This window comes from Salmo trutta, chromosome 12 (assembly GCF_901001165.1).
Source record: "Salmo trutta chromosome 12, fSalTru1.1, whole genome shotgun sequence".
Taxonomy (NCBI): domain Eukaryota; kingdom Metazoa; phylum Chordata; class Actinopteri; order Salmoniformes; family Salmonidae; genus Salmo; species Salmo trutta.
Genome location: NC_042968.1, coordinates 31794210 through 31819996, shown reverse-complemented (window position 1 = coordinate 31819996; position 25787 = coordinate 31794210). Strand labels below are relative to the sequence as shown.

Genomic DNA, 25787 nt, shown 5'->3' with positions numbered 1-25787 from the left:
GATTAAAGACAATTGGTGTATGGATGATTCATATTAAAGGCTGGGTTTGTGCAGATAACCAACAATTTACGACATTTGGAATGAGACTAACGTGAGGTAAAGAATAATTCATTAGAAGACTAATTGATCCGATATTAAAATATCTGAAGAGTTATATTAGGAAAATTATAACTGTAATCTGAAGATTTTCCTTGGTGCCCCAACTTCCTAGTAAATTACATTTATATGATTAGTTTAATCACGTAATAATAATTACAGAGAATTGATTTGATAAAATAAGTTTTCACTTTAATGATGCCAAAGACATGACAGCTACCTCTGAACCCATACATTTTGTCATTGATAGGCTGTACATTTACCTATTTATTCCCTGACATTGTCCAAGTTCTGATTTGTTGTTAATTCTCCCTTCCTCTTCCAATGTATCCATATTGCCCACTTCCTCACCAGACAGTAGAAACAAACTATTAAAAAACTGTGCTAATTCCAATCATAACATTTTTAAGGGTAGTAGACATTTACAGTAGACATTTCCAAATCATAGTCTAGCTCAAAACTAATGAGACTGTATCAGTATGTAAGAAGTAACAGTAGAACACATTATTTTTGCAAACATAAAATAAGTGAGTTTTGACTGAATAGATTGTTAATAAAAGTTTCAAAACAATACATTATACTATAGACCTGCTAAATTACTCACAACCAGCAAAACAGAAACAGAATAAACTAAAATAATTCTGTATTTATTTCTGATGTAACAATTGTTCATGAAGCAAACATTGTATGACTTGGTGAAGGTGTGGTAGAAAGAAGCTGTCCGTTTTCCTCCCTGTCCTTCATCTGCGGCGCTCATTCAACATAGCATTTAGAGATTCCTGTGAACATCAACAGTCAAACATGTCATTCTAAACAGCAACATCTTCCTAACAAGAATTTAGTCCAGTTGCCAATTCAACAGAATTCAGTCTTGTTCATGTTGATGATCGGTACAACATGAGACAGATAGCAAGCCATGGTATATCAGACCGTATACTACAAGTATGAGTCAATATTACTTGTTTACTGTTGTAATTACATTGGTAACCAGTTTAATAGCAATAAGGCACCTTGGGGGTTTGTGGTATATGGCTAATATACCACGGATAAGGGCTGTATCCAGGCACTCCGCGTTGAGCATAAGAACAGCCCTTATCCATGGTATATTGTCCATATACCACAAACCCCTGAGGTGCCTTATTGCTTAAATATAAACACAGATACATGCGCATGTGAGGTTTCAAATAATAATGTTACTACTACTAGCTTGCTCTCTCCCTGCTTCTCCTGAACATGTTTATCTGATATAGCTAGTTGTTATTGTTCTTCCTTGCTCATCCAAAGCAGGCTTTTCTTCTCCTCGCTAGTCTTCATGTGCTTGACTACATGATCATCATGTTGTGGCTGTAACATGGACATTGCATTAGAACAACATTTTACATTTTAGTCATTTAGCAGACGCTCTTATCCAGAGCGACTTACAGTAGTGAATGCATACATTTCATACAATTTTTTTTTCTGTGCTGGCCCCCCGTGGGAATCGAACCCACAACCCTGGTGTTGCAAACACCATGCTCTACCAACTGAGCTACGGGGAAGGCTACAACAACTAGATACTCTTAGAAAAAAGGGTTCCAAAAGGGTTATTCAGCTGTCCCCATAGTATAATCATTTTCGGTTCCAGGTAGACCCATTTTGGGTCCGTGGACGGGGTTCCACCTGGAACCAACAAGGGTTCTTCAAAAGGTTATCCTATGGGGTCAGTTGAATAACTTTTTAAGTTCTAGATACACTCTTTAAAAAAAAAAGGTGCTAACTTTATCAGAGACATTTTCAGGAAAAGCAGCTAATTTAGCAAGCCAATAAAATGTCTGATATAACTAGCTAGTAATTCTTGTTCTATAGGCTTTCCTCCTCCTCGCTGGTCTGCAGATGCTTCAGTACTTGATTAGGATGTTGTGGCTGTAACATTTCCTGGACATTGCATGAGAAGAACAATAACTACAACTAACAACTTTATCAGATAGACATTTTCAGGAAAAGCAGCTCATTTAGCAAGCCAATAAAATACCTATTGCATTGGTTCAACCTTGAAATATAGCTACTCAATATAGAGATCTTACCTTTTTATCTATGTAGCAGTTTGCGCTCACCTCGTCTGGGCACTGCAACAGCCAGATCTTATTCCCCATTCTCTATTGTGTAGATTCTGCAGGGAGCTAGCCTGTTCTCCTAAACCATTAGCTACCTTGAGCAAATACATCTCAGCTTGCTAACAAACAAAGCCAACCAATTACACAACAAATATACAAGTAAACAATTATTTTCTAAACTAATGTTAGTCTCAACCAAATGACAAGTACAAAGAACTATTGCTCTGTTCCACAACGTAACAACCATTAATTACAGGCTTGACAAAAGACTATTGCCAGCTAGCTAACTAGCCATGCTATTTCAATGAAAATAAGCTAGCTAGCCAGCGTCAACTTTGTAGTTGTAATGCTATGTGGAAAAAGTAGTCTTAATTTCTCCCTACATTTTTCTCACCAACGCCTTGATGTAGCGTTTACATTCTATAAATTACTAATTTTATCAATTTGATCCATATTTAGAAACTCCTCCTCCCTCCCTGGGAAAGCGATTCATCGCTTTGGGGGCGGCAGGTAGCCAAGTGGTTTGAGCGTTGGACTAGTGACCGAAAGGTCGCAAGCTCGAATGATTGTGCGTACAAGGTAAAAATATGTCGTTCTGCCCCTGAACAAGGCAGTTAACCTACTGTTCCTAGGCCGTCATTGAAAATAAGAATTTGTTCTTAACAAATTTTACCTTTATTTAACTTGCCTTGTTAAATAAAGGTAAAATAAAAATAAAATCATAACAGGCCGGAAGTCAAACTCACAGAAATTGAGGTGGGAGGGGCTACAATGTGGTACATTCAGATACATGAAATGTACCTGTTACTACACAGACGTTCAGAACGTGTGCAAAGGCACAATTTCTTCTGAGGTTTAACGGTGGTTTGCATCCAATTTGTTGCATTACCGCCACCTACTAGACAACACCCTTATACTTTGCTTGAAAAATAAAAATGTACTAAATAAATACCCTACCATCTATCACTACTCACTAATTAAATGTATTTATTCCTACCTCATGCCATCATCCTGAAAGGATGGGACATCGCCACTTAACACATCCTGTAACTCCTCTGATGTCAAGTGTCGCACACCCAAATACCTCTCTGCAGCTGCCACCACAAACTCAATTTTCCGAGACTTCCGGTCCATCCCTGCAGTATAATTGGTAGCCATTAATATAAATGTTAAAAATCCAATCTTACTCTGTACTGGAATGTCTCTACTACTCTCACCACTCCTCCCCCTTAACCCACCTTCCTCTACTCTCTTCATTGCCTCAGCATATGACAACTTCTGCACTACTCTAACCTTGGAAACCTCAACCTGCCTCTCGCAAGGGACATTTCTGATCCCCAGCTCCATGGGCACCCCTACAATTAACACATTCCCCAATACGACACATTCCTTTGTCTCATGCCCTTCTGAACATTTCTCACACCTTGGACCCTCCCTCCTACACACTGCTGCCACATGCCCATAAGCTTGACACGTCTAACATCGTAATGTATTCGGCACATACAGGATAACATTTCCTAACTTCACTTTGTCGGGCTAAGACTCTTCATCAAAACTCTAAAGATGAGACAATATCTCTTCTGTTTCCCCACTCTTGTCGCATCAAATGACTAGCATCAGATACACCGGAAAACTTATCCCTCAGCTGGTCAACTTTTATATTTACTGCTACCCAAGTTCTCACTCCTTTCATTGGTGCCCTTTTCTTGAGAACGAAACAATGAACTTTTCTTGCCACCATTCGTTTTACTCCGAGCGCATTCTCCCTCTACCCAACATAAACACACTTATCACTAGACCACTTCTGGTTACCCTCACCGATTCCACATGACCAAACTATTTTTTTCCACACACACCGTGAAACCACAAATGGATCAGCCAAAGGGCAAGAGTCCACTTTTTCAACAAACTTCACTCATACTGTCACAGCAGTGTTGCCAACTTAGCGACTTTGTCGCTATATTTAGCGAGTATTCAGACCCCTCTAGTAACACATTTTCAAAAAAGCGACTAGCAACAAATCTAGCGACTTTTTCTGGTGTTATTGGAGACTGACGTGAATGCACATATCGTTCTTACTCTTCTCAACGAGCAGCGGATGCTGCCGTGGGCCCCACCCCCGTGCAAAAGCACTCACAGGCGCAGCAGTCCCTCCCAGCAGCAGTCCCTCCCAGCAGCAGTCAGAGCAGGAGATGTTCACCCCTCCGCGTCCAGACTGCAAATGAATCTCGTATGCGGGACGCCGCCGCTGACTGATCCCGGCTTGGCTTACATTAAAAAAAAAATGTTTTTACCTGAATTAGGGCCAGACTAGTTACCATAATTTTCTCACATTGCCATTGACAGTTTTTTCTATTGTCTCTTTTTGGTCCATTTAGATTGTTAATGTAGATTGTATACAAAAAAAATGTAAAAAATGTTATTGTTAAAAATGTTCATGTTTTACTGTGACTTGTTGTAGGCTCCTAAGTGGACCATAAGGTTAAAAACCAAGCCAAATTAAGAAAACTAAACTAAAAAACAAAATAAAAAACAAAGTAACTCCACCAGTGTCTCTTTTGGGTCACTTTTGCCAGTCCCAAGCCTGGAGGAGGGTTGGAATTGTGACATAAAAAAAACCCGAATCGACAGAAGTTAATTTATAGTTCTAAACATATTTAGGTTTTTTTTACTCACTTTGTGTCTCTCCCACGACATTATTCCTCTCTCCTACAGCGTCCATCACAATTACATGCACAATTATGCAAATTAGGTGAATACGTCATTTAGCGACTTTTAGGACAGCCAATAGCTAATTTCCTTACTGAGGAGTTGGCAACACTGTGTCACAGACTTGTGTTTTTACTGATCCTGGGAGCATACCTCAATCGCTTCCATTTCTCCAACTGCTTACACTTTCTACCATTCTTCTTTAACAAACCATCTCCCTTTTTTCCATCATTTTTATCCAACTCAAGCTTACCCCCTTCTTCTTCTTCCCAAGTATACGTCTCCTTATGATAATACTGCTGCCCCACTCCTGACACCCATCTTGTTCTTGCTTTCCCTAGGGACTCCATTTCCGCAGAACATTCTCTTTGCCTGGCAACGTTCGTTCCAAAGCCGTGGCACAATTTCATGCGTCTGAAATTACGATATTCAAACGTTCTAATCACCTGTAAATGCCCTCTGGACAGGTGTAATGAACGCGTGTAAAAATACCCATAACAGGCGTTTAAATCCACACACTGGATATCTGAAAAAAAATCATGTGTACAAAAAATGACATTTGACACTTGAAAAAAGTGTTTTGAAACTTAGTCTTCCTAGCCTGTCAACATGTCATTCCCACTCGCCATCATCAAATGGACTCAAACTAGCCACACATTCTGACGAACTCAATCGTCATGAAACGCTAATACAGCGATGCTTTTCTCTAGCTTGGTTTAATACACACTTTGATAAATAACGAGGAGCGCCCAAAATGTGTTTTGTGCGGGGAAGTGCTTAGTAATGAGTATCTCAAAACGAACAAATTAAAACGACAGGTCTTGACCAAACATCCACAGCATGACGGTAAACCCAGAACAGGGCAGAATGCGTCAGGAAACAGTGCTTCGACAGTGGAAAAGTAAGTCAGCTAGCACGGCATTGTTGTCATTTTATAACAGGTGATGATAAGCAGAAATAAGGGAGTACAATCTCTCATAGTAGATGTGAGTTTCTCTTTCAAACAATCACCTTGTACTCAGCTAATAGCTAGCTAACATTAGCCAAAGCAAGCTAGCTAGCTACTGATAGTGCAACCCTAAGTAACAGTACAGGTGAAGATTAAACATTAGCAGGCCTACTATACTGTACATATTACTCTAGAAATATTGTTAAACAAGTTTAGGTTGTAACTGTTGCTGGTAAAATACTAATCATTTTTATTCTGGAATAAACTAATTGAAACAAGATGCTTTTTGAGGCAAACACTCACAGTTCTGGGTTTCTCATCTACTGCAGGAAGCAGTCTCCTGTCTTGACTGAGAAAGCAGTAGATGTTCTAAGCTAGTTCGGCACCACATACCTATGCGAGTCAGGGTTCTCAACCCTGGCATACTTAAAAAACAAAAAAACAAGTACAGAAACAGACTCAATGCTGGGCATGACCTCGGGGTTGCACTGCCAAAAATGTAGCCCAGAATAGACCTGCTTCAACCAGCCACACACCTCTCATTAGGACTGTGTTTAATCCAGTTTAGAATAAAATATATTTATTGTATGTTAACAGCAACAGTTCCAACCTAGACCTTTTTTTCAACAATACTTTGTACAGTAAGATGTACAGTAGGCCTGATCATTTTTCATCTGTACTGTTACTTAAGGGTGCACTATCAAACTGAGCCTGTGTGTTCTGTTATACATCTGTGTGATGTGATCAATCCGTTTATTCCAGTTCAGAATTAAAATGACTAACACACAGGCCTTGATTGTTGGTTATGTTATTATACACATTTAAAGATATCTATTACAAAGCTTAAATGTCCCACTTAACCAATACTCACCCTATTAATTCTCAATACATTAGCAAAAATGTATAAAAACCTATTTTCACTTTGTAGTTATGGGATATTGTGTATTGGTGAGAGGGAAACAAATATTTAATCAATTTCGAATTCGGGCTGTAACACAACATGTGGAATAAGTCAAGGGGTATGAATACTTTCTGAAGGCACTGTAGCTGATGCGCAGCCGGGGAGGACTGTATCTTTAACAAGATGGAGCACTTCGTTGCAAAGCAGAGGCTCTACTGGCGGTGTTGTTCTTCGATTATCGCTGCCCAGTCTTCCGTACTCTCACACAGAACATTTTATCTGCATTCTCCCACTCCGGCCAGGAGAAAAGGTTGCGAGAATGCAGGTAGCTAGTTGGCTAGCTACATTGCTTTTCAGTAATAGCTCATGTTTGCTAGCACTAGCAGCTAACGTTAGCTAGCTAGCTACTTTGCTATGCTAACTGGTTGTTGTATTATCAACTTTAGTATTAACATGTGTAATCAATAAATGTGTAGGTACCGGTAATTGTACTGCTGTCAGATTTGTAGTCGAGTGTTTTACCGAAATCAAGATGTATCATTCAAAGAAGGATTAGGAAGCTACATTTTTCCAGTCATTCAGCTCACAGCTGGTCAAGTTGTCAGAACTCTCGCGAGTTTGTTCCTTTTTTTCCAACGACGGCGAGGCAGATTCAATTGAAATTGGCGGGAATGTGTGCTTCCTAATAAGATTCCTGTCAGAGAAGTAGCAACAGCTCGCCATATTTTAACTAGTTAACTAACTTTAGTAAACTAACCATAGCTTCTTAGCCATCTTATTATTTTGGAAGTAGCTCAACTTTCTTACCACAAACGTTGTAAACATGCCTTGCTCAGAAGTGATAGACGCCGCAGAAGTTTCTCCACTGAAGAGGACAAGGCCACATGCGGTGGCAGAGAATGTGATGTCGGTGCTGAAGTTCTCCAAGTTGTCTGAAAATGCCACTGCTCCTACCCGGGGCTCTGCTAAAGCTGCAGGCTACGACCTGTTCAGGTGGGTCAGAGTCCGGGACAGGGTCACTGGAAGTGATTTGAACGCAATACATTTTACTGGCTTGTATTTACTTAGCTAGCTTGCTATTCACATAAGCAAGATACGTGCATTCAAAACGTTGCAGTGAGTGTGTCCTGCATGTGGCTGTTTATTTTTCTGCTGTCAATCAAAAGTAAAACTCTAGTTAGCAAACGACCATCCATACTGTTGTCTTCACATCAAGCTACCTAACTAGGTAGCCTAGTCTTGCTTCATGTTTATATGACCAACTTTAACAGGAGAAAAGTTGGTTAACGTTAGTAGGAGGAGCAGGCTAGCACTAACGATTGGATGGGAGGTGAGTTAGATGTAGGTCACTGCCTTTGTAAATTAGTGACTGTAAGCACCTGTTGATGTTTTTTCTAACAGTGCCTATGACTACAGTATTGGTCCTATGGACAAGGCTATCGTGAAGACTGACATCCAGATAGCTGTTCCTTCAGGCTGCTATGGCAGAGTGGGTGAGTAGGGTACCAGAACACAAACTTAAGTGTTTTAAAGATAATTTTTAATCACACCCTGGTTTAGGGGTACATTGGGGTAGATCTCTCTGGGTATTGTTTGACTTGACAGTGAGGGAGTTATTTTACTTTGACCTGGGTTGAACCAGAAACCTACATCTCTTTAACATAAAATAAATGTTTGAATTTTTGTACTACTTTTCATTAGGAAGGCAGAAAGCGATCACTTTTGCATGGCAACACAAAATCCTACTAATTACTACATGCTTAATTATGTCACTTTTGTTTTGAGCAAACATTGCAGTCGGACAGAGCGGGACACCTGGGTTCCTGGGAGGCAGCTCAGTTCCAAATCTAATGCAATCAACTTTCAGCTGGTGCAATACAGGCATCCGGGAAAGATTAATCGAACCCCCTCGTTACAACTGAAAGTGCAGGCGACTGACTGCCTACTGACAAATCACCTTGTATCATAAATAACTACTCATTGTTATTGGTAGATCAGTCAGTCAGTCACAATTTACCCACAATGCATCACATTTGATGCTCTAACACGGCCAATGGAGACTGCTTTCAGACTCCGATTAGTCTCGTTCAACCCCTCTTTCTCATCTCCCCTTAACTTTTACCCAGCATAAAAAATGTAGTAGTTTAGTCATATTTTATGTATTTCTCTTTTTTTCACAGCACCACGGTCTGGGCTGGCTGCAAAACACTTCATCGATGTTGGGGGTGAGTTTAGTTTTTGACCTTCAGATATTAATATAACATTTTTCCTAAGAGATGGGTTATAAAAATGGCAGGGAAGTGGTAACCATAGTTCTGATGGTGATTTCATGAACCCAAGTCACCCTTTGGCTGTTCTAACCTGAGTCTAGAACATAGAACTGACAGCCTAGCTGTCATGAATGTACCCTAACTGGAGTGTCTGTCTCCCCCCAGCTGGAGTAGTGGATGAGGACTATAGAGGTAATGTGGGGGTGGTGCTGTTCAACTTCAGCAAGGAAACCTTTGAAGGTGAGCTTTAAAAATAATCATTCACATGCCACCTTTCCAAACTCTAAGCATTGAAAGCACTTTGTATCCATTATTAAAGAGACCATCTGCAACTGGTACATCAATGTTTTGTAACTTTTATATTAATTATATACCCATTGCTCTTTGAAAAATATAACTTAAATGCCTCATCCGAAACTGAAATAAAAGCTTGTTTTACTGATTACTTCTTTATAGCAATCCAAATGCATTTCACATTGAGATCTGTTTTCCAGTGAAACATTGCAGTGATGGTGTTGGGAAACTGGGTGACCTGTAGAGTGATGGTGGTGTTTCTTTCTGTGTCCCAGTGAAAAAAGGGGACCGTGTGGCTCAGCTGGTGTGCGAGAGGATCTGCTACCCAGACCTACAGGAGCTAAAGGTACTTTACACTTCTCTATAGATTTAATATGACCGTTTATAGTATTACCATACATGTTAAGACCTAGTAGTGAATTGCTGATCAAGCTTTACGATCCATTTCACACAAACCTTGTCAAGCAGTCTCATTTCATTTAAACTTGAGACTGAAATGTTGATTTTAAGTGCATCTTATTTCTGTGAGAATGAGCCTTGAGCCCTTAGGGCTGTTTTTCTGAACACTGATCGAGCATAGTCCTGGACTTAACCTCTTCGCTTTGAGAATTTCCATTGAACATACTTTTTTTCTTGGACTTGGCTAAATCTGTGTTTGGGAAACCGGCCTTAAGAACTGGGATCATTCACATAGAAAGTCACTAAAATACCCTTTGCTCCAGTGTTGTAGTATTAACCGTGTCTTCCCTCTGTTTCAGACTCTGGATGAGACCGAGCGTGGAGCTGGAGGATTTGGCTCCACAGGTAGCAACTGATACATCAACATTGTAAACCAGCCTATTAGTTTTGTTCTGTTACATGTTATGAGGTTGTACAATAATTACATTGTTTAATAAAGTGTTATTGTCCCTTTGCTTCACTGTCTATGCCTGCTGATTTGGCCATTAATGGCAATGAAACATCACTGATTTTCTTGTCTGTGTGGTTATCTTGTCTGTGGCTCAGTTCGCAAGAGCATGGTTCTAGCAATGCCAGTGTTATCAGCTGATGTAAGAAGGGCTATATAATACATTTGATTTGCAGGTTCAATTCCAATGGGGGAAACTATGAAAATGTAGGCTATGCCCACTTATCTAAATAGGCTTTGGATAAAATTCGATGTAAGTCTGTACCTTGAATGACCACTAAGTGGTGCTGTTAAACCATTTATTTTCATAGTTCAAGAGGGAGTTTCCCTGTCTGGAGGGACCAAACCCTTCACCCAGGCTCATATTTGGGCAGCACGTCGGCAACCAAAATATTCTACTGTACTGTTACATGTTAGATTAATGATGTGAACCACACCAGGGAGAAGTTTCACTGAGAAATAGGTAGAGTTCCAGGCTGACTACCTTGCAGATGTATGCCAGATCTTACAATGCCTGGATAGGTATTTTATGTATCAGCTAACCACATGTTATAGCAATCTGTCAGTCGATAGCACTGTCGGTGACCTGGCACGCAACCATTGGTTGACGCATGCAATGTCTGAGAAGGGGAAAGCGACCCTTGCCTTCTAGATGCAGTTGTTGTGTTGAACTGGATATGGTGGCTGTGATTCAATAGTCTTTGTTTTATACCGTCTCTGGAATTACAATAGCTTCCTTCCCTCATCCTTTCATTGGCTGAGATGATGCTAGGTAGAAGCATTGTGGAGAGGAGATTTCACCAGTCCTTTCAGCTGTCAGTAGAAATGAAAGCAAGGAACCAAGGAAAGGTAGACTCTTACGGCAGCAGGTAGCCTAGCGGTTAAGAGCATTGGGCCAGTAAATGAAAGGGCAATGGTTCAAATCCCTGAGTGGACTAGGTGAAAAAATAAATTAAATGATGTCTGTATCCTAGAGCAAGGCAATTGCTCTTGTAAGTCGCATCTGATAAATTACATGTAATTAAGCATACACTATAAAGCATGGTCAATGTGTATTAAAAGTGCTTTTTAGTCCAGGATTAGGCTTAATCTGTGTCTGGGAAATTGTCCCTTAAAGTGGTTAAAATACATCCCATAAATAACATAATCCACAAAAAGAGGAAGTGAAGTTGGGAGACAGGGACAACAACGAAACCTTTTAAACAAAAAAATATGTTTTTATTGTGACTTTACAACTAAACCCTCACTGATGTGACAGAGTGACAGACGGATGTGTCTACGGCTGGTCTGATTGACTTCGCTACGGCGCACTGATTGTACTAGCGAAGAGTGTGGCCGCGTCGACCTCAGTGCATAATCATGAAGGCACAGGTTTGGCATCATCAGAACGGTGTGTGTTTTGAGTGTGTTTGAGGGCGTGTGTGTGTATTTATGTTGTGTGTTTGTGCGGGTGTGTGTGTGTTTTTAATATGTGTGTGTATACAGTTTATCAAAGGAAGTAGTAGGTCATTATAAGCACCATTACACCCCCTCCTCTCAGGGGCGTTCTCTAGTTTACAAAAGGCTTCATAGATTAACATTCTAAACATGGCATTGATTACAGTATAAACACACTTCATTTACATGTGGTATAGAGAGCAGACAGGCTGTTACTTTGGTTTTGGTTGAAAAGAAGTCTGACATCTTATTAAAAGGACAGTAGACAGACAGCTACTGTGTGTTGTTGAGTATTACAGTGCATTCATAAGTCTATGTGGTTTTGTTACTAGCACCAGTAAATATGTGTAATGCTGAAGTCTAGTCAGTGGGGAAGATGAAGAAGCATAGTTATGATGAGGAAGAGGGGTCCTTCTAGCTAAAGACTTTAGCTACGGTTCGATTCCCTACCCTTCTCCCCTCAGGGATTTGAAAGGAATGGACTGGTTTACTTAATATGGTGGAAACTCTCCTTAGCAGCTAATGCTTTGTGAACCATGAAGGGGGAGTGAGCAAGTGCACACTTCAGGGAGAAGGGTGGAGAATCGGAACGCTGCCTTTCACTTCCACCTCTGCCAAGCTGTGAACACTCAGCATCAGTGACTTCTGCACTCTGCTACTCAGTCACAAATCCACCGCTAGCCCCTACCTCCTACCCCATACTCCCTAGCTACCCTCATGGTCTTGGGGGTAGGGGCTACGGGTGGATATGGCATTTGCCTTACATGTCCCACAAAAGAGTAGCAGATTCCACATATCATCATACATCATCATATAAACCTTTTTCATAAAAATAAAAATAACATTGAAACCAGAGCTTCCTGCACAGAGCAGTTTAGAGTGGTTATTGTTGTGTCATTGTCATGTCTTCCCTCCATGTCATTGTCTAAGCCTTTCTTCAGACAGCCAGCCATACTGTAGCCAGTGGGTTAGGCCTACACTGTAGCACTAAAGGTTGTATCTATGATATGTAGAATCATCTTTGGGAATCAAACATCCCCCCTCCCCCCACCCACCCATTAGTCTCTTTGGCGTTGAGCTTGTCCCAAGCTCTCTCTCTCTCTCAGAGTAAGTAGAAGTTGCCCATAACCACTGACCCAGAGTCAGATCTTCTCTCCCCATCCTAATGGTTGAGATATGGATCAAGGGTAAATGAATCTGTTCCTAGACCAGTGTTTACAGGCAGACACTCCCCACCCAGCCCAGCCCAACCACCCCAGTCAGTCCTGTAGTGTAGGTTAATGCAGGACTATCTGCACCCTCATGGTGAGTGTGTCTCCCAGCTGGCCTGTGAGGTAGTCTTTATCGTTGCTGTCCTCCAGCGCTGCCAGCTCCTTCTTCCTGTACACGGCCACGCTACTGATCTGCAGGAAGTAGGCTCCAGGGGGGAGGGACTTCCTCTTGGACAGGTGCAGGTAGCTAAGCCCCTCCCTCTGGCTGATCTTGAAGTAGCCCAGCTCGTTGCCGTAGTCAATGGAGTAGAACACGTGGTTGTTGAGCGTGGACAGGGCCGGGGTGAACTCCAGGATGTGGTCTCGGCTGGACAGGCCGGACATGTTCAGGTTGAACAGCAGGGTGTCCTCAATGTCCACACTCTCCAGGCTCACTGTCTCCTGATGCTGAGGACACAGGACAGGTTACATATAGTATAGATATACAGTATTATACACTCTCCAGGCTCACGGTCTCCTGATGCTGAGGACACAGGACAGGTTACATATAGTATAGATATACAGTATTATACACTCTCCAGGCTCACGGTCTCCTGATGCTGAGGACACAGGACAGGTTACATATAGTATAGATATACAGTATTATACAGGCAGATATATGATGTGTAACACTCTCCAGGCTCACGGTCTCCTGATGCTGAGGACACAGGACAGGTTACATATAGTATAGATATACAGTATTATACAGGCAGATATATGATGTGTAACACTCTCCAGGCTCACGGTCTCCTGATGCTGAGGACACAGGACAGGTTACATATAGTATAGATATAAAGTATTATACACTCTCCAGGCTCACTGTCTCCTGATGCTGAGGACACAGGACAGGTTACATATAGTATAGATATACAGTATTATACACTCTCCAGGCTCACGGTCTCCTGATGCTGATGCTGAGGACACAGGACAGGTTACATATAGTATAGATATACAGTATTATACACTCTCCAGGCTCACTGTCTCCTGATGCTGAGGACACAGGACAGGTTACATATAGTATAGATATACAGTATTATACACTCTCCAGGCTCACGGTCTCCTGATGCTGAGGACACAGGACAGGTTACATATAGTATAGATATACAGTATTATACACTCTCCAGGCTCACGGTCTCCTGATGCTGAGGACACAGGACAGGTTACATATAGTATAGATATACAGTATTATACACTCTCCAGGCTCACTGTCTCCTGATGCTGAGGACACAGGACAGGATACATATAGTATAGATATACAGTATTATACAGGCAGATATATGATGTGTAACAGGACCATGTAGTACAGGTGGATTATGTAAACACTGACAACACTCAACACTCTGGATCCTGATGACAGAACACAGGACCACACAGTTAATATGTACTACGGATTCAGTGAAGAGCAGGCAAGACATGATAGCATGACCATTCTATGGGCCACCAAACCAAGACAGACAGACATTACCTGTGCATTGTCCAGAGGTTGCTCCAGCGTTGAGTTGGTGTCGCGGCGTTTGCGCCCCTTCTTGGGGTAACCGTTGATCTTACACTCGTAGCAGGCCTCAGGAGACAGGTCGTTGTCACCCCCCTCTGCTGCCCCTCCTCCTCCTCCTCCTCCTCCTCCTCCTCCTCCTCCCTGGCCCAGACTCACACCACTACCAAAGCCCACGCCTGACACACAGTGCCTGGAACACACAGAAAGGACTCAGTCATACACACACAGGGCATAAAATCATACCCAAACACCATCTTGCCTATACGTGGGCTAGCTGACAACATCACCAAAACAATGTGCACACTTCAATGGGACAGAGGTCTATGTGTTGTTGTGATAGCTACCAACAATGACAATAAACTGCCATGTGGGGAATCATAAGTGACTCGTTTCAGCTAGTTTCATCTTGTTCTTGATACCATGTCTTTTTGAGGTGTTTTGACTGTTTTCATTACAATGCTAAAATGGCTAGAATTCGCTAGCTAGCTAACCAACAACTGTAACGGTGTATTTGAGAGACATTGTGCACATTTATTTATGATTTCAATAAACATCGGAGACAAAATGTAGTTTACATGTAGTCAACAATCTAAGCCAAACCTGTCTGTTTTGTCCCATTGTTACGCACGTGTCGGTTTTGTTGCTAAACAACCAACACACACACACACACACACACACACACACACACACACACACACACACACACACACACACACACACACACACACACACACACACACACACACACACAGTCTCACTCACTCACCCCTGTCCAGCGCGGTAGTATCCAGGTGGACAGCCACAGAGATACCCTCCGTCTGTGTTGGAACAGCCGTAGTTACATGGATTAGAGGAGGAGGAGCACTCGTTGATGTCACTACACCCCCCCTGGTCTCCGTAGTTGAACCCAGTGGGACAGAGGCAGCGGAAGCTCCCCAGGGTGTTATGGCACGACGCTCCCCCACAGATCTGAGTGTTCTGGCACTCGTTCTCATCTGACCACAGGAAGCAAACAACACAGACAGGAAGTCAACAAAACAAACAGAGGTCAAATATGGGTCAAACCTCGGCCAGAGAACACAAACAATACTGAGAAACTCTTGAAGGGAATGAGGAAACCATCTGTAGTACCGGTTCATCTGATAAACATTGGCCGTGTTCTTTTTGGGAAAGGCCACCGAATACCAATGCTGTATTTCCCATCAGTAGATTCAAGTTAAAGTGTCACCGACTCAGTTAGAACAACAGTGTTCATGTAGGACACTGACTCAGGGAGTGAGCTCTTCCAGTAATCTAGAGAGGAACAAGTTCAACTTCCAGGAAAGGGATGTAGATTTGATGTTGAGGGAGAGAGAAAGAGAAGACAGACAGACGGGGGGAGAAGGATTGAGAGAAAGAGAGAGAGAGCGTACCACTCACCGACACACTGGTTCCATTGATAGTGTTGTAGGTATCCCTGAGGACAGCTACACCGGTACCCTCCCACCAGGTTCTGACAGCCATGTTGACAACGGTGGTTACCATCACACTCATCCATATCTGCCAGGGAAACCACACACACACACAGCATTACAATAGTTATGTGGCCATACAGTTATCTAACTGTACTGGATAGGTACAAGCAAAAAGGTGACGTTTCCACCAAATCCCTGTTTATAGTGGAGTTATTGCCATACTGCCTATACCTATCTGATCATTTCAGATCCATATAAAGTGCCTAGGGGTATGGAGTCAGCTGATCCTGAGAGAGGCAGTGATTGGCTGACCTTCACAGCTCTGTCCATTGGGGTCCATTGAGAATCCTCTAGTACACTCGCAGTTGAAGCTGCCTGGGCTGTTCTGACATACACCATTAGAGCCACACAGAGCCGGGTCCGACCCACATTCATTATTATCTACAGAGAGAGAGAGAGACATTCATTAATATCTACAGAGCAGGGTCCGACCCACATTCATTATTATCTACAGAGAGAGAGAGACATTCATTATTATCTACAGAGAGAGAGAGAGACATTCATTATTATCTACAGAGCAGGGTCCGACCCACATTCATTATTATCTACAGAGAGAGAGAGACTCATTATAATCTACAGAGCAGGGCCAGACCCACATTCATTATTATCTACAGAGAGAGAGAGACATTCATTATTATCTACAGAGCAGAGTCCGACCCACATTCATTATTATCTACAGAGAGAGAGAGACTCATTATTATCTACAGAGCAGGGTCCGACCCACATTCATTATTATCTACAGAGAGAGAGAGAGACATTCATTACTATTTACAGAGCAGGGTCCGACCCACATTCATTATTATCTACAGAGAGAGAGAGACATTCATTACTATTTACAGAGCAGGGTCCGACCCACATTCATTATTATCTACAGAGAGAGAGAGACTCATTATTATCTACAGAGCGAGCGAGACTCATTATTATCTACAAAGCAGGGTCCGACCCACATTCATTATTATCTACAGAGAGAGAGAGACATTCATTACTATCTACAGAGCAGGGTCCGACCCACATTCATTATTATCTACAGAAAGAGAGAGAGACATTCATTATTATCTACAGAGAGAGAGAGACTCATTATTATCTACAGAGCAGGGTCTGACCCACATTCATTATTATCTACAGAGAGAGAGAGACATTCATTACTATCTACAGAGCAGGGTCCGACCCACATTCATTATTATCTACAGAGCAGGGTCCGACCCACATTCATTATTATCTACAGAGCAGGGTCCGACCCACATTCATTATTATCTACAGAGAGAGAGACATTCATTACTATCTACAGAGCAGGGTGTGACCCACATTCATTATTATCTACAGAGAGAGAGACATTCATTACTATCTACAGAGCAGGGTCCAACCCACATTCATTATTATCTACAGAGCAGGGTCCGACCCACATTCATTATTATCTACAGAGAGAGAGAGACACTCATTATTATCTACAGAGCAGGGTTCGACCCACATTCATTATTATCTACAGAGCAGGGTCCGACCCACATTCATTATTATCTACAGAGAGAGAGAGAGACATTCATTATTATCTACAGAGAGAGAGAGACATTCATTATTATCTACAGAGCAGGGAGTGACCCACATTCATTATTATCTACAGAGAGAGAGAGACTCATTACTATCTACAGAGAGAGAGAGACACTCATTATTATCTACAGAGCAGGGTACGACCCACATTCATTATTATCTACAGAGAGAGAGAGACATTCATTATTATCTACAGAGCAGGGTGTGACCCACATTAATTATTATCTACAGAGCAGGGTCTAACCCACATTCATTATTATCTACAGAGAGAGAGAGAGAGACATTCGTTATTATCTACAGAGCAGGGTTCGACCCACATTCATTATTATCTACAGAGCAGGGTTCGACCCACATTCATTATTATCTACAGAGTAGGGTCCGACCCACATTCATTATTATCTACAGAGCAGGGTCCGACCCACATTCATTATTATCTACAGAGCAGGGTTCGACCCACATTCATTATTATCTACAGAGCAGGGTCCGACCCACATTCATTATTATCTACAGAGCAGGGTGTGACCCACATTTATTATTATCTACAGAGCAGGAGGCGACCCACATTCATTATTATCTACAGAGCAGGGTCCGACCCACATTCATTATTATCTACAGAGAGAGAGAGACATTCATTATTATCTACAGAGCAGGGTCCGACCCACATTCATTATTATCTACAGAGCAGGGTTCGACCCACATTCATTATTATCTACAGAGCAGGGTCTGACCCACATTCATTATAATCTACAGAGCAGGGTCCGACCCACATTCATTATTATCTACAGAGCAGGGTCCGACCCACATTCATTATTATCTACAGAGCCGGGTCCGACCCACATTCATTATTATCTACAGAGAGAGAGAGACATTCATTATTATCTACAGAGCAGGGTCCGACCCACATTCATTATTATCTACAGAGCAGGGTCCGACCCACATTCATTATTATCTACAGAGCAGGGTCCGACCCACATTCATTATTATCTACAGAGCAGGGTCCGACCCACATTCATTATTATCTACAGAGCAGGGTCCGACCCACATTCATTATTATCTACAGAGAGAGAGACATTCATTACTATCTACAGAGCAGGGTCCGACCCACATTCATTATTATCTACAGAGAGAGAGAGACATTTATTATTATCTACAGAGAGAGAGAGACTCATTACTATGTACAGAGAGAGAAAGAGAGAGAGCGAGAGAGAGAGAGACATTACTATCGAGAGAGAGACATTACTATCTACAGAGAGAGAGAGAGATATTACTATCTACAGAGAGAGAGACATTACTATCTACAGAGAGAGAGACATTACTATCTACGGAGAGAGAGACATTATTATCTACAGAGTGCGAGAGAGAGACATTACTATCTACAGAGAGAGAGAGAGAGAGAGAGACATTACTATCTACGGAGAGCGAGAGAGAGACATTATTATCTACAGAGAGAGAGAGAGAGAGAGAGACATTACTATCTACAGAGAGCGAGAGAGAGACATTACTATCTACAGAGAGCGAGAGAGAGAGATTACTATCTACAGAGAGAGAGAGAGAGAGAGAGACATTACTATCTACAGAGAGAGAGAGAGAGAGAGACATTACTATCTACAGAGAGAGAGAGAGAGAGAGAGAGAGAGAGACATTACTATCTACAGAGAGAGAGAGAGACAGTACTATCTACAGAGAGAGAAACATTACTATCTACAGAGAGAGAGACCATATTATCTACAGAGAGAGAGAGACATTCATTATTATCTACAGAGAGAGAGAGACATTCATTACTATCTACAGAGCAGGGTTCGACCCACATTCATTATTATCTACAGAGCAGGGTGCGACCCACATTCATTATTATCTACAGAGCAGGGTCCGACCCACATTCATTATTATCTACAGAGCAGGGTCCGACCCACATTCATTATTATCTACAGAGAGAGAGAGACTCATTATTATCTACAGAGCAGGGTCCAACCCACATTCATTATTATCTACAGAGCAGGGTTCGACCCACATTCATTATTATCTACAGAGCAGGGTTCGACCCACATTCATTATTATCTACAGAGCAGGGTCCGACCCACATTCATTATTATCTACAGAGCCGGGTCCGACCCACATTCATTATTATCTACAGAGAGAGAGAAACATTACAATCTACAGAGAGACTAACATTACTATCTACAGAGAGAGAGACATTACTATCTACAGAGAGAGAGAAACATTACTATCTACAGAGAGAGAGAGACATTACTATCTACAGAGAGAGAGAAACATTACTATCTACAGAGAGAGAAACATTACTATCTACAGAGAGAGAGAAACATTACTATCTACAGAGAGAGAGAGACATTACTATCTACAGAGAGAGAGAAACATTACTATCTACAGAGAGAGAAACATTACTATCTACAGAGAGAGAGACATTACTATCTACAGAGAGAGAGACATTACTATCTACAGAGAGAGAGAAACATTACTATCTACAGAGAGAGACATTACTATCTACAGAGAGAGAAACATTACTATCTACAGAGAGAGAGAGACATTACTATCTACAGAGAGAGAGAGAGAGAGACATTACTATCTACAGAGAGAGAGAGAGACATTACTATCTACAGAGAGAGAGAGAGAGAGACATTACTATCTACAGAGAGAAACATTACTATCTACAGAGAGAGAGAGAGACATTACTATCTACAGAGAGAGAGAGAGAGAAAGAGAGCGAGACATTACTATCTACAGAGAGAAACATTACTATCTACAGAGAGAGAGACATTACTATCTACAGAGAGAGACATTACTATCTACAGAGAGAGAGAGAGACATTACTATCTACAGAGAGAGAAACATTACTATCTACAGAGAGAGAGAGAGAGAGAGAGAGAGACATTACTATCTACAGAGAGAGAGAGAGAGAGACATTACTATCTACAGAGAGAGAGACATTACTATCTACAGAGAGAGAGAGAGAGAGAGAGAGACATTACTATCTACAGCGAGAGAGAGAGACATTACTATCTACAGAGAGAGAGAAAGAGATACATTACTATCTACAGAGAGAGAGAGAGAGACATTACTATCTACAGAGAGAAACATTACTATCTACAGAGAGACTAACATTACTATCTACAGAGAGAGAGACATTACTATCTACAGAGAGAGAAACATTACTATCTACAGAGAGAGAGAGACATTACTATCTACAGAGAGAGAGAAACATTACTATCTACAGAGAGACTAACATTACTATCTACAGAGAGATAGACATTACTATCTACAGAGAGAGAGAAACATTACTATCTACAGAGAGAGAGAGAGACATTACTATCTACAGAGAGAGAGAGACATTACTATCTACAGAGAGAGAGAAACATTACTATCTACAGAGAGAGAAACATTACTATCTACAGAGAGAGAGAAACATTACTATCTACAGAGAGAGAAACATTACTATCTACAGAGAGAGAGAAACATTACTATCTACAGAGAGAGAGAGACATTACTATCTACAGAGAGAGAGAAACATTACTATCTACAGAGAGAGAAACATTACTATCTACAGAGAGAGAGAGAGACATTACTATCTACAGAGAGAGAGAGAGAGACATTACTATCTACAGAGAGAGAGAGAGAGAGACATTACTATCTACAGAGAGAGAGAGAGAGACATTACTATCTACAGAGAGAAACATTACTATCTACAGAGAGAGAGAGAGACATTACTATCTACAGAGAGAGAGAGAGAAAGAGAGCGAGACATTACTATCTACAGAGAGAAACATTACTATCTACAGAGAGAGAGACATTACTATCTACAGAGAGAGAAACATTACTATCTACAGAGAGAGAGAGAGACAGTACTATCTACAGAGAGAGTAACATTACTATCTACAGAGAGAGACATTACTATCTACAGAGAGAGAAACATTACTATCTACAGAGAGAGACATTACTATCTACAGAGAGAGAAACATTACTATCTACAGAGAGAGAGAGAGAGAGAGAGACATTACTATCTACAGAGAGAGAGAAACATTACTATCTACAGAGAGAGACATTACTATCTACAGAGAGAGAGTGAGAGCGAGACATTACTATCTACAGAGAGAGACATTACTATCTACAGAGAGAGAGAGAGAGAGAGACATTACTATCTACAGAGAGAGAGAGACATTACTATCTACAGAGAGAGAGAGACATTACTATCTACAGAGAGAGAGAGAGACATTACTATCTACAGAGAGAGAGAAACATTACTATCTACAGAGAGAGACATTACTATCTACAGAGAGAGAGTGAGAACGAGACATTACTATCTACAGAGAGAGACATTACTATCTACAGAGAGAGAGAGAGAGAGAGACATTACTATCTACAGAGAGAGAGAGTGACTGACTGACTGGCTGATTGACGGTCTGACTGACTGATGGTCTGACTAACTGACTGACTGATGAACGGACTGACTGTCTGATTGACCAATGGACGGAGGGAGGCTGTCTAGCCGCAAAGTCATGGGAGCTGAAGTGCGGAATGGAAAAGCCCTGTTGTAACCATGGCAACAGACTGCAAATTCCACAACAAGTCATTGTTAAGTTGTCATGGCGACAGTTCAGTTGAGCCCAATCTGATGTGTGATAGCAGACTGAGAACATTAAAGAGACTTTTTATGGGGAGAGATGGAAGATAAGTGGCTACACTTGGTTATGTTTGTAAAGCCTAGTCGAGTGGAGGAGGGGGAGTGTGTGTGTGTGTGAGTTACCTATGCAGGCAGTATGGTGCTGGGTGAAGCCAGGAGGACATTTGCAGGTGAATCCTCCGATGGTGTTCACACACAGGAACTGACAGTTGTGCTGTTTGCTCTGACACTCATCCAGATCTGAGAGGAGGGAGAGAGAGAGAGAGAGAGAGGGAGAGAGAGAGGGGAGAGAGAGAAGGGGGAGGAGGAAGAGAGAGACAGAGAGAGCGAGAGAAGGGGGAGAGAGAGAGAGGGATAGAGAGAGAGAGGGATAGAGAGAGAGAGGGATAGAGAGAGAGGGGGATAGAGAGAGAGGGATAGAGTGAGAGAGGGATAGAGAGAAAGGGGATAGAGAGAGAGGGATAGAGAGAGAGAGGGGTAGAGCGAGAGGGATAGAGAGAGAAAGGGATAGAGAGAGAAAGGGATAGAGAGAGAAAGGGATAGAGAGAGAGGGATAGAGAGAGAAAGGGATAGAGAGAGAGGGATAGAGAGAGAGAGGGATAGAGAGAGAGGGATAGAGAGAGAGAGGGGTAGAGAGAGAGGGATAGAGAGAGAAAGGGATAGAGAGAGAAAGGGATAGAGAGAGAAAGGGATAGAGAGAGAGGGATAGAGAGAGAGAGGGATAGAGAGAGAGGGGGATAGAGAGAGAGAGGGATAGAGAGAGAGAGGGATAGAGAGAGAGGGGGATAGAGAGAGAGAGGGATAGAGAGAGAGAGATAGAGGGGGATAGAGAGAGAGGGGGATAGAGAGAGAGGAATAGAGAGAGAGGGGGATAGAGAGAGAGAGAGGGATAGAGAGAGAGAGAGGGGGGATAGAGAGAGAGAGGGATAGAGAGAGAGGGATAGAGAGAAAGAGATAGAGGGGGATAGAGAGAGAGAGGGATAGAGAGAGAGAGAGGGATAGAGAGAGAGAGATAGAGGGGGATAGAGAGAGAGGGATAGAGAGAGAGGGAGAGAGAGAGAGAGATAGAGGGGGATAGAGAGAGAGAGGGATAAAGAGAGAGAGGAATAGAGAGAGAGAGGGATAGAGAGAGAGAGGGATAGAGAGAGAGGGGGATAGAGAGAGAGAGATAGAGGGGGATAGAGAGAGAGGAATAGAGAGAGAGGGGGATAGAGAGAGAGGGGGATAGAGAGAGAGAGGGATAGAGAGAGAGGGGGATAGAGAGAGAGAGGGATAGAGAGAGAGAGGGATAGAGAGAGAGGGGGATAGAGAGAGAGAGATAGAGGGGGATAGAGAGAGAGGAATAGAGAGAGAGGGGGATAGAGAGAGAGGGGGATAGAGAGAGTAAAGGTTAGATTCCAGCTCCACAACTGTATAGAGCTAGTTTCCAGTCCTTCCCCTGTCAGTGACCTGTTGATGAACTGCCACAGAGCCAGACACCGGAAACATGGTGGAAACCAGCCGGAAAGTTTATGTGTGTGTCTGAGTGTGTTTGTGTGTGTGTGTGTGTGTCTGTGTGAGTGAGTGTGTATGTGTGTCTGAGTGTGTGTGTGTCTGTGCGTGTCTGTGTGCGTGAGCATGTGTAGATACTGCCCTAGGGTAAACATAGCTGTCGCCAAGAGTGGTAATGAGCAATATGGACCAATTATGTTTGTATAAACTCCCCAAACTGGCCATACTCACTGATAAACACATTAACTACCAGACGCAACAGATCACAATCTCTGCTCACCACATACACGGAAATGCACACACTGTGTGTGTGTGGCTGTCACTGTGACCGTGTGTGTGTGTTGCTGTGTGTGTCTGTGCGTGTCTCACCTCGGCAGCTCTTGCCGTCCTCCTGCAGGATGTATCCTCTGGGACAGGAACAGAGGTAGCTTCCCTCTGTGTTTTTACAGATGAAGTTACACGGCTTAGGAGCCTGCACACACTCATCCATATCTACACAGGAGAGAGACAAGTTACACTCATCCATATCTACACAGGAGAGAGACAAGTTACACTCATCCATATCTACACAGGAGAGAGACAAGTTACACTCATCCACATCTACACAGGAGAGAGACAAGTTACACTCATCCACATCTAGAGAGGAGAGAGAGAGAAGTTACACTCATCCATATCTAGAGAGGAGAGAGAGAGAAGTTACACTCATCCACATCTACACAGGAGAGAGACAAGTTACACTCAACCATATCTACACAGGAGAGAGAAGTTACACTCATCCACATCTACACAGGAGAGAGACAAGTTACACTCATCCACATCTACACAGGAGAGAGACAAGTTACACTCATCCACATCTACACAGGAGAGAGACAAGTTACACTCATCCACATCTACACAGGAGAGAGACAAGTTACACTCATCCACATCTACACAGGAGAGAGACAAGTTACACTCATCCACATCTACACAGGAGAGAGACAAGTTACACTCATCCATATCTACACAGGAGAGAGACAAGTTACACTCATCCATATCTACACAGGACAGAGACAAGTTACACTCATCCATATCTACACAGGAGAGAGACAAGTTACACTCATCCACATCTACACAGGAGAGAGACAAGTTACACTCATCCACATCTACACAGGAGAGAGACAAGTTACACTCAACCATATCTACACAGGAGAGAGACAAGTTACACTCATCCATATCTACACAGGAGAGAGACAAGTTACACTCATCCACATCTACACAGGAGAGAGACAAGTTACACTCATCCACATCTACACAGGAGAGAGACAAGTTACACTCATCCACATCTACACAGGAGAGAGACAAGTTACACTCATCCACATCTACACAGGAGAGAGACAAGTTACACTCATCCACATCTACACAGGAGAGAGACAAGTTACACTCAACCATATCTACACAGGAGAGACAAGTTTACCTCAACCATATTACACAGGAGAGAGACAGTTCACTCATCCATATCTACACAGGAGAGAGACAAGTTACACTCATCCATATCTACACAGGAGAGAGACAAGTTACACTCATCCACATCTACACAGGAGAGAGACAAGTTACACTCATCCACATCTACACAGGAGAGAGACAAGTTACACTCATCCACATCTAGAGAGGAGAGAGACAAGTTACACTCATCCATATCTACACAGGAGAGAGACAAGTTACACTCATCCATATCTACACAGGAGAGAGACAAGTTACACTCATCCACATCTACACAGGAGAGAGACAAGTTACACTCAACCATATCTACACAGGAGAGAGACAAGTTACACTCATCCACATCTACACAGGAGAGAGAGAAGTTACACTCATCCACATCTAGAGAGGAGAGAGACAAGTTACACTCATCCACATCTACACAGGAGAGAGACAAGTTACACTCATCCATATCTACACAGGAGAGAGAAGTTACACTCATCCACATCTAGAGAGGAGAGAGACAAGTTACACTCATCCACATCTAGAGAGGAGAGAGAGACGTTACACTCATCCACATCTAGAGAGGAGACTCATCCACATCTAGAGAGGAGAGAGACAAGTTACACTCATCCACATCTAGAGAGGAGAGAGAAGTTACACTCATCCACATCTAGAGAGGAGAGAGAAGTTACACTCATCCACATCTAGAGAGGAGACTCATCCACATCTAGAGAGGAGAGAG

The 25787-nt window shown here is 42.3% G+C and overlaps 2 protein-coding genes, 1 long non-coding RNA gene and 1 pseudogene across 5 annotated transcripts; 1 reads left to right on the top strand and 3 right to left on the bottom strand.

Moving 5' to 3' along the window:
- Positions 1-266: 266 nt before the first annotated feature.
- Positions 267-4194, bottom strand: LOC115203355 (uncharacterized). Its single transcript, XR_003880153.1, has 2 exons — positions 2160-4194; positions 267-875 (listed from the first exon to the last, which is right to left on the bottom strand). It is a non-coding gene; the product is annotated as an uncharacterized LOC115203355 (long non-coding RNA).
- A 1357-nt stretch (positions 4195-5551) lies between these two features.
- LOC115203354 (deoxyuridine 5'-triphosphate nucleotidohydrolase, mitochondrial) lies at positions 5552-10226 on the top strand. 3 transcript variants are annotated; one of them, XM_029767987.1, is made up of 7 exons: positions 5552-5799; positions 7585-7741; positions 8150-8241; positions 8929-8973; positions 9184-9258; positions 9588-9658; positions 10071-10226. In XM_029767987.1, exons 1-7 carry the CDS (start codon positions 5739-5741, stop codon positions 10125-10127), a joined length of 558 nt encoding a protein of 185 aa, XP_029623847.1. In that variant the 5' UTR covers positions 5552-5738; the 3' UTR covers positions 10128-10226. The 3 variants fall into 3 exon arrangements, with proteins under 3 accessions (XP_029623847.1, XP_029623844.1, XP_029623846.1); XM_029767984.1 differs by lacking the exon at positions 5552-5799 and adding an exon at positions 6915-7073; XM_029767986.1 differs by lacking the exon at positions 5552-5799 and adding an exon at positions 6916-7058.
- A 1189-nt stretch (positions 10227-11415) lies between these two features.
- On the bottom strand, positions 11416-25514 carry LOC115204759 (fibrillin-1-like). The gene is made up of 13 exons (XM_029770467.1): positions 25505-25514; positions 25289-25300; positions 25109-25120; positions 24790-24801; positions 24610-24657; positions 24358-24369; positions 23957-24115; positions 22220-22336; positions 16168-16296; positions 15821-15940; positions 15168-15396; positions 14372-14591; positions 11416-13314 (listed from the first exon to the last, which is right to left on the bottom strand). Exons 1-13 carry the CDS (start codon positions 25512-25514, stop codon positions 12934-12936), a joined length of 1461 nt encoding a protein of 486 aa, XP_029626327.1. The 3' UTR covers positions 11416-12933.
- Positions 25515-25622: 108 nt separating this feature from the next.
- Positions 25623-25787, bottom strand: part of LOC115204758 (selenocysteine insertion sequence-binding protein 2-like) — a 17668-nt pseudogene continuing 17503 nt past the window's right edge.

Excerpts from the sequence above, each read along its gene's own strand:
- LOC115204759 (XM_029770467.1), bottom strand. Across the intron at positions 22,337-23,956 it reads GGACGGCAAGAGCTGCCGAG|ATCTGGATGAGTGTCAGAGC; the intron begins GTGAGACACGCA and ends CCCTCCTCTCAG. Across the intron at positions 15,941-16,167 it reads CAATGGACAGAGCTGTGAAG|ATATGGATGAGTGTGATGGT; the intron begins GTCAGCCAATCA and ends TTTCCCTGGCAG.
- LOC115203354 (XM_029767984.1), top strand. The coding sequence starts at position 6,932 with ATGGAGCACTTCGTTGCAAAGCAGAGGCTCTACTGGCGGTGTTGTTCT. Across the intron at positions 7,074-7,584 it reads AAAAGGTTGCGAGAATGCAG|AAGTGATAGACGCCGCAGAA; the intron begins GTAGCTAGTTGG and ends TGCCTTGCTCAG. Across the intron at positions 9,259-9,587 it reads CAGCAAGGAAACCTTTGAAG|TGAAAAAAGGGGACCGTGTG; the intron begins GTGAGCTTTAAA and ends TCTGTGTCCCAG.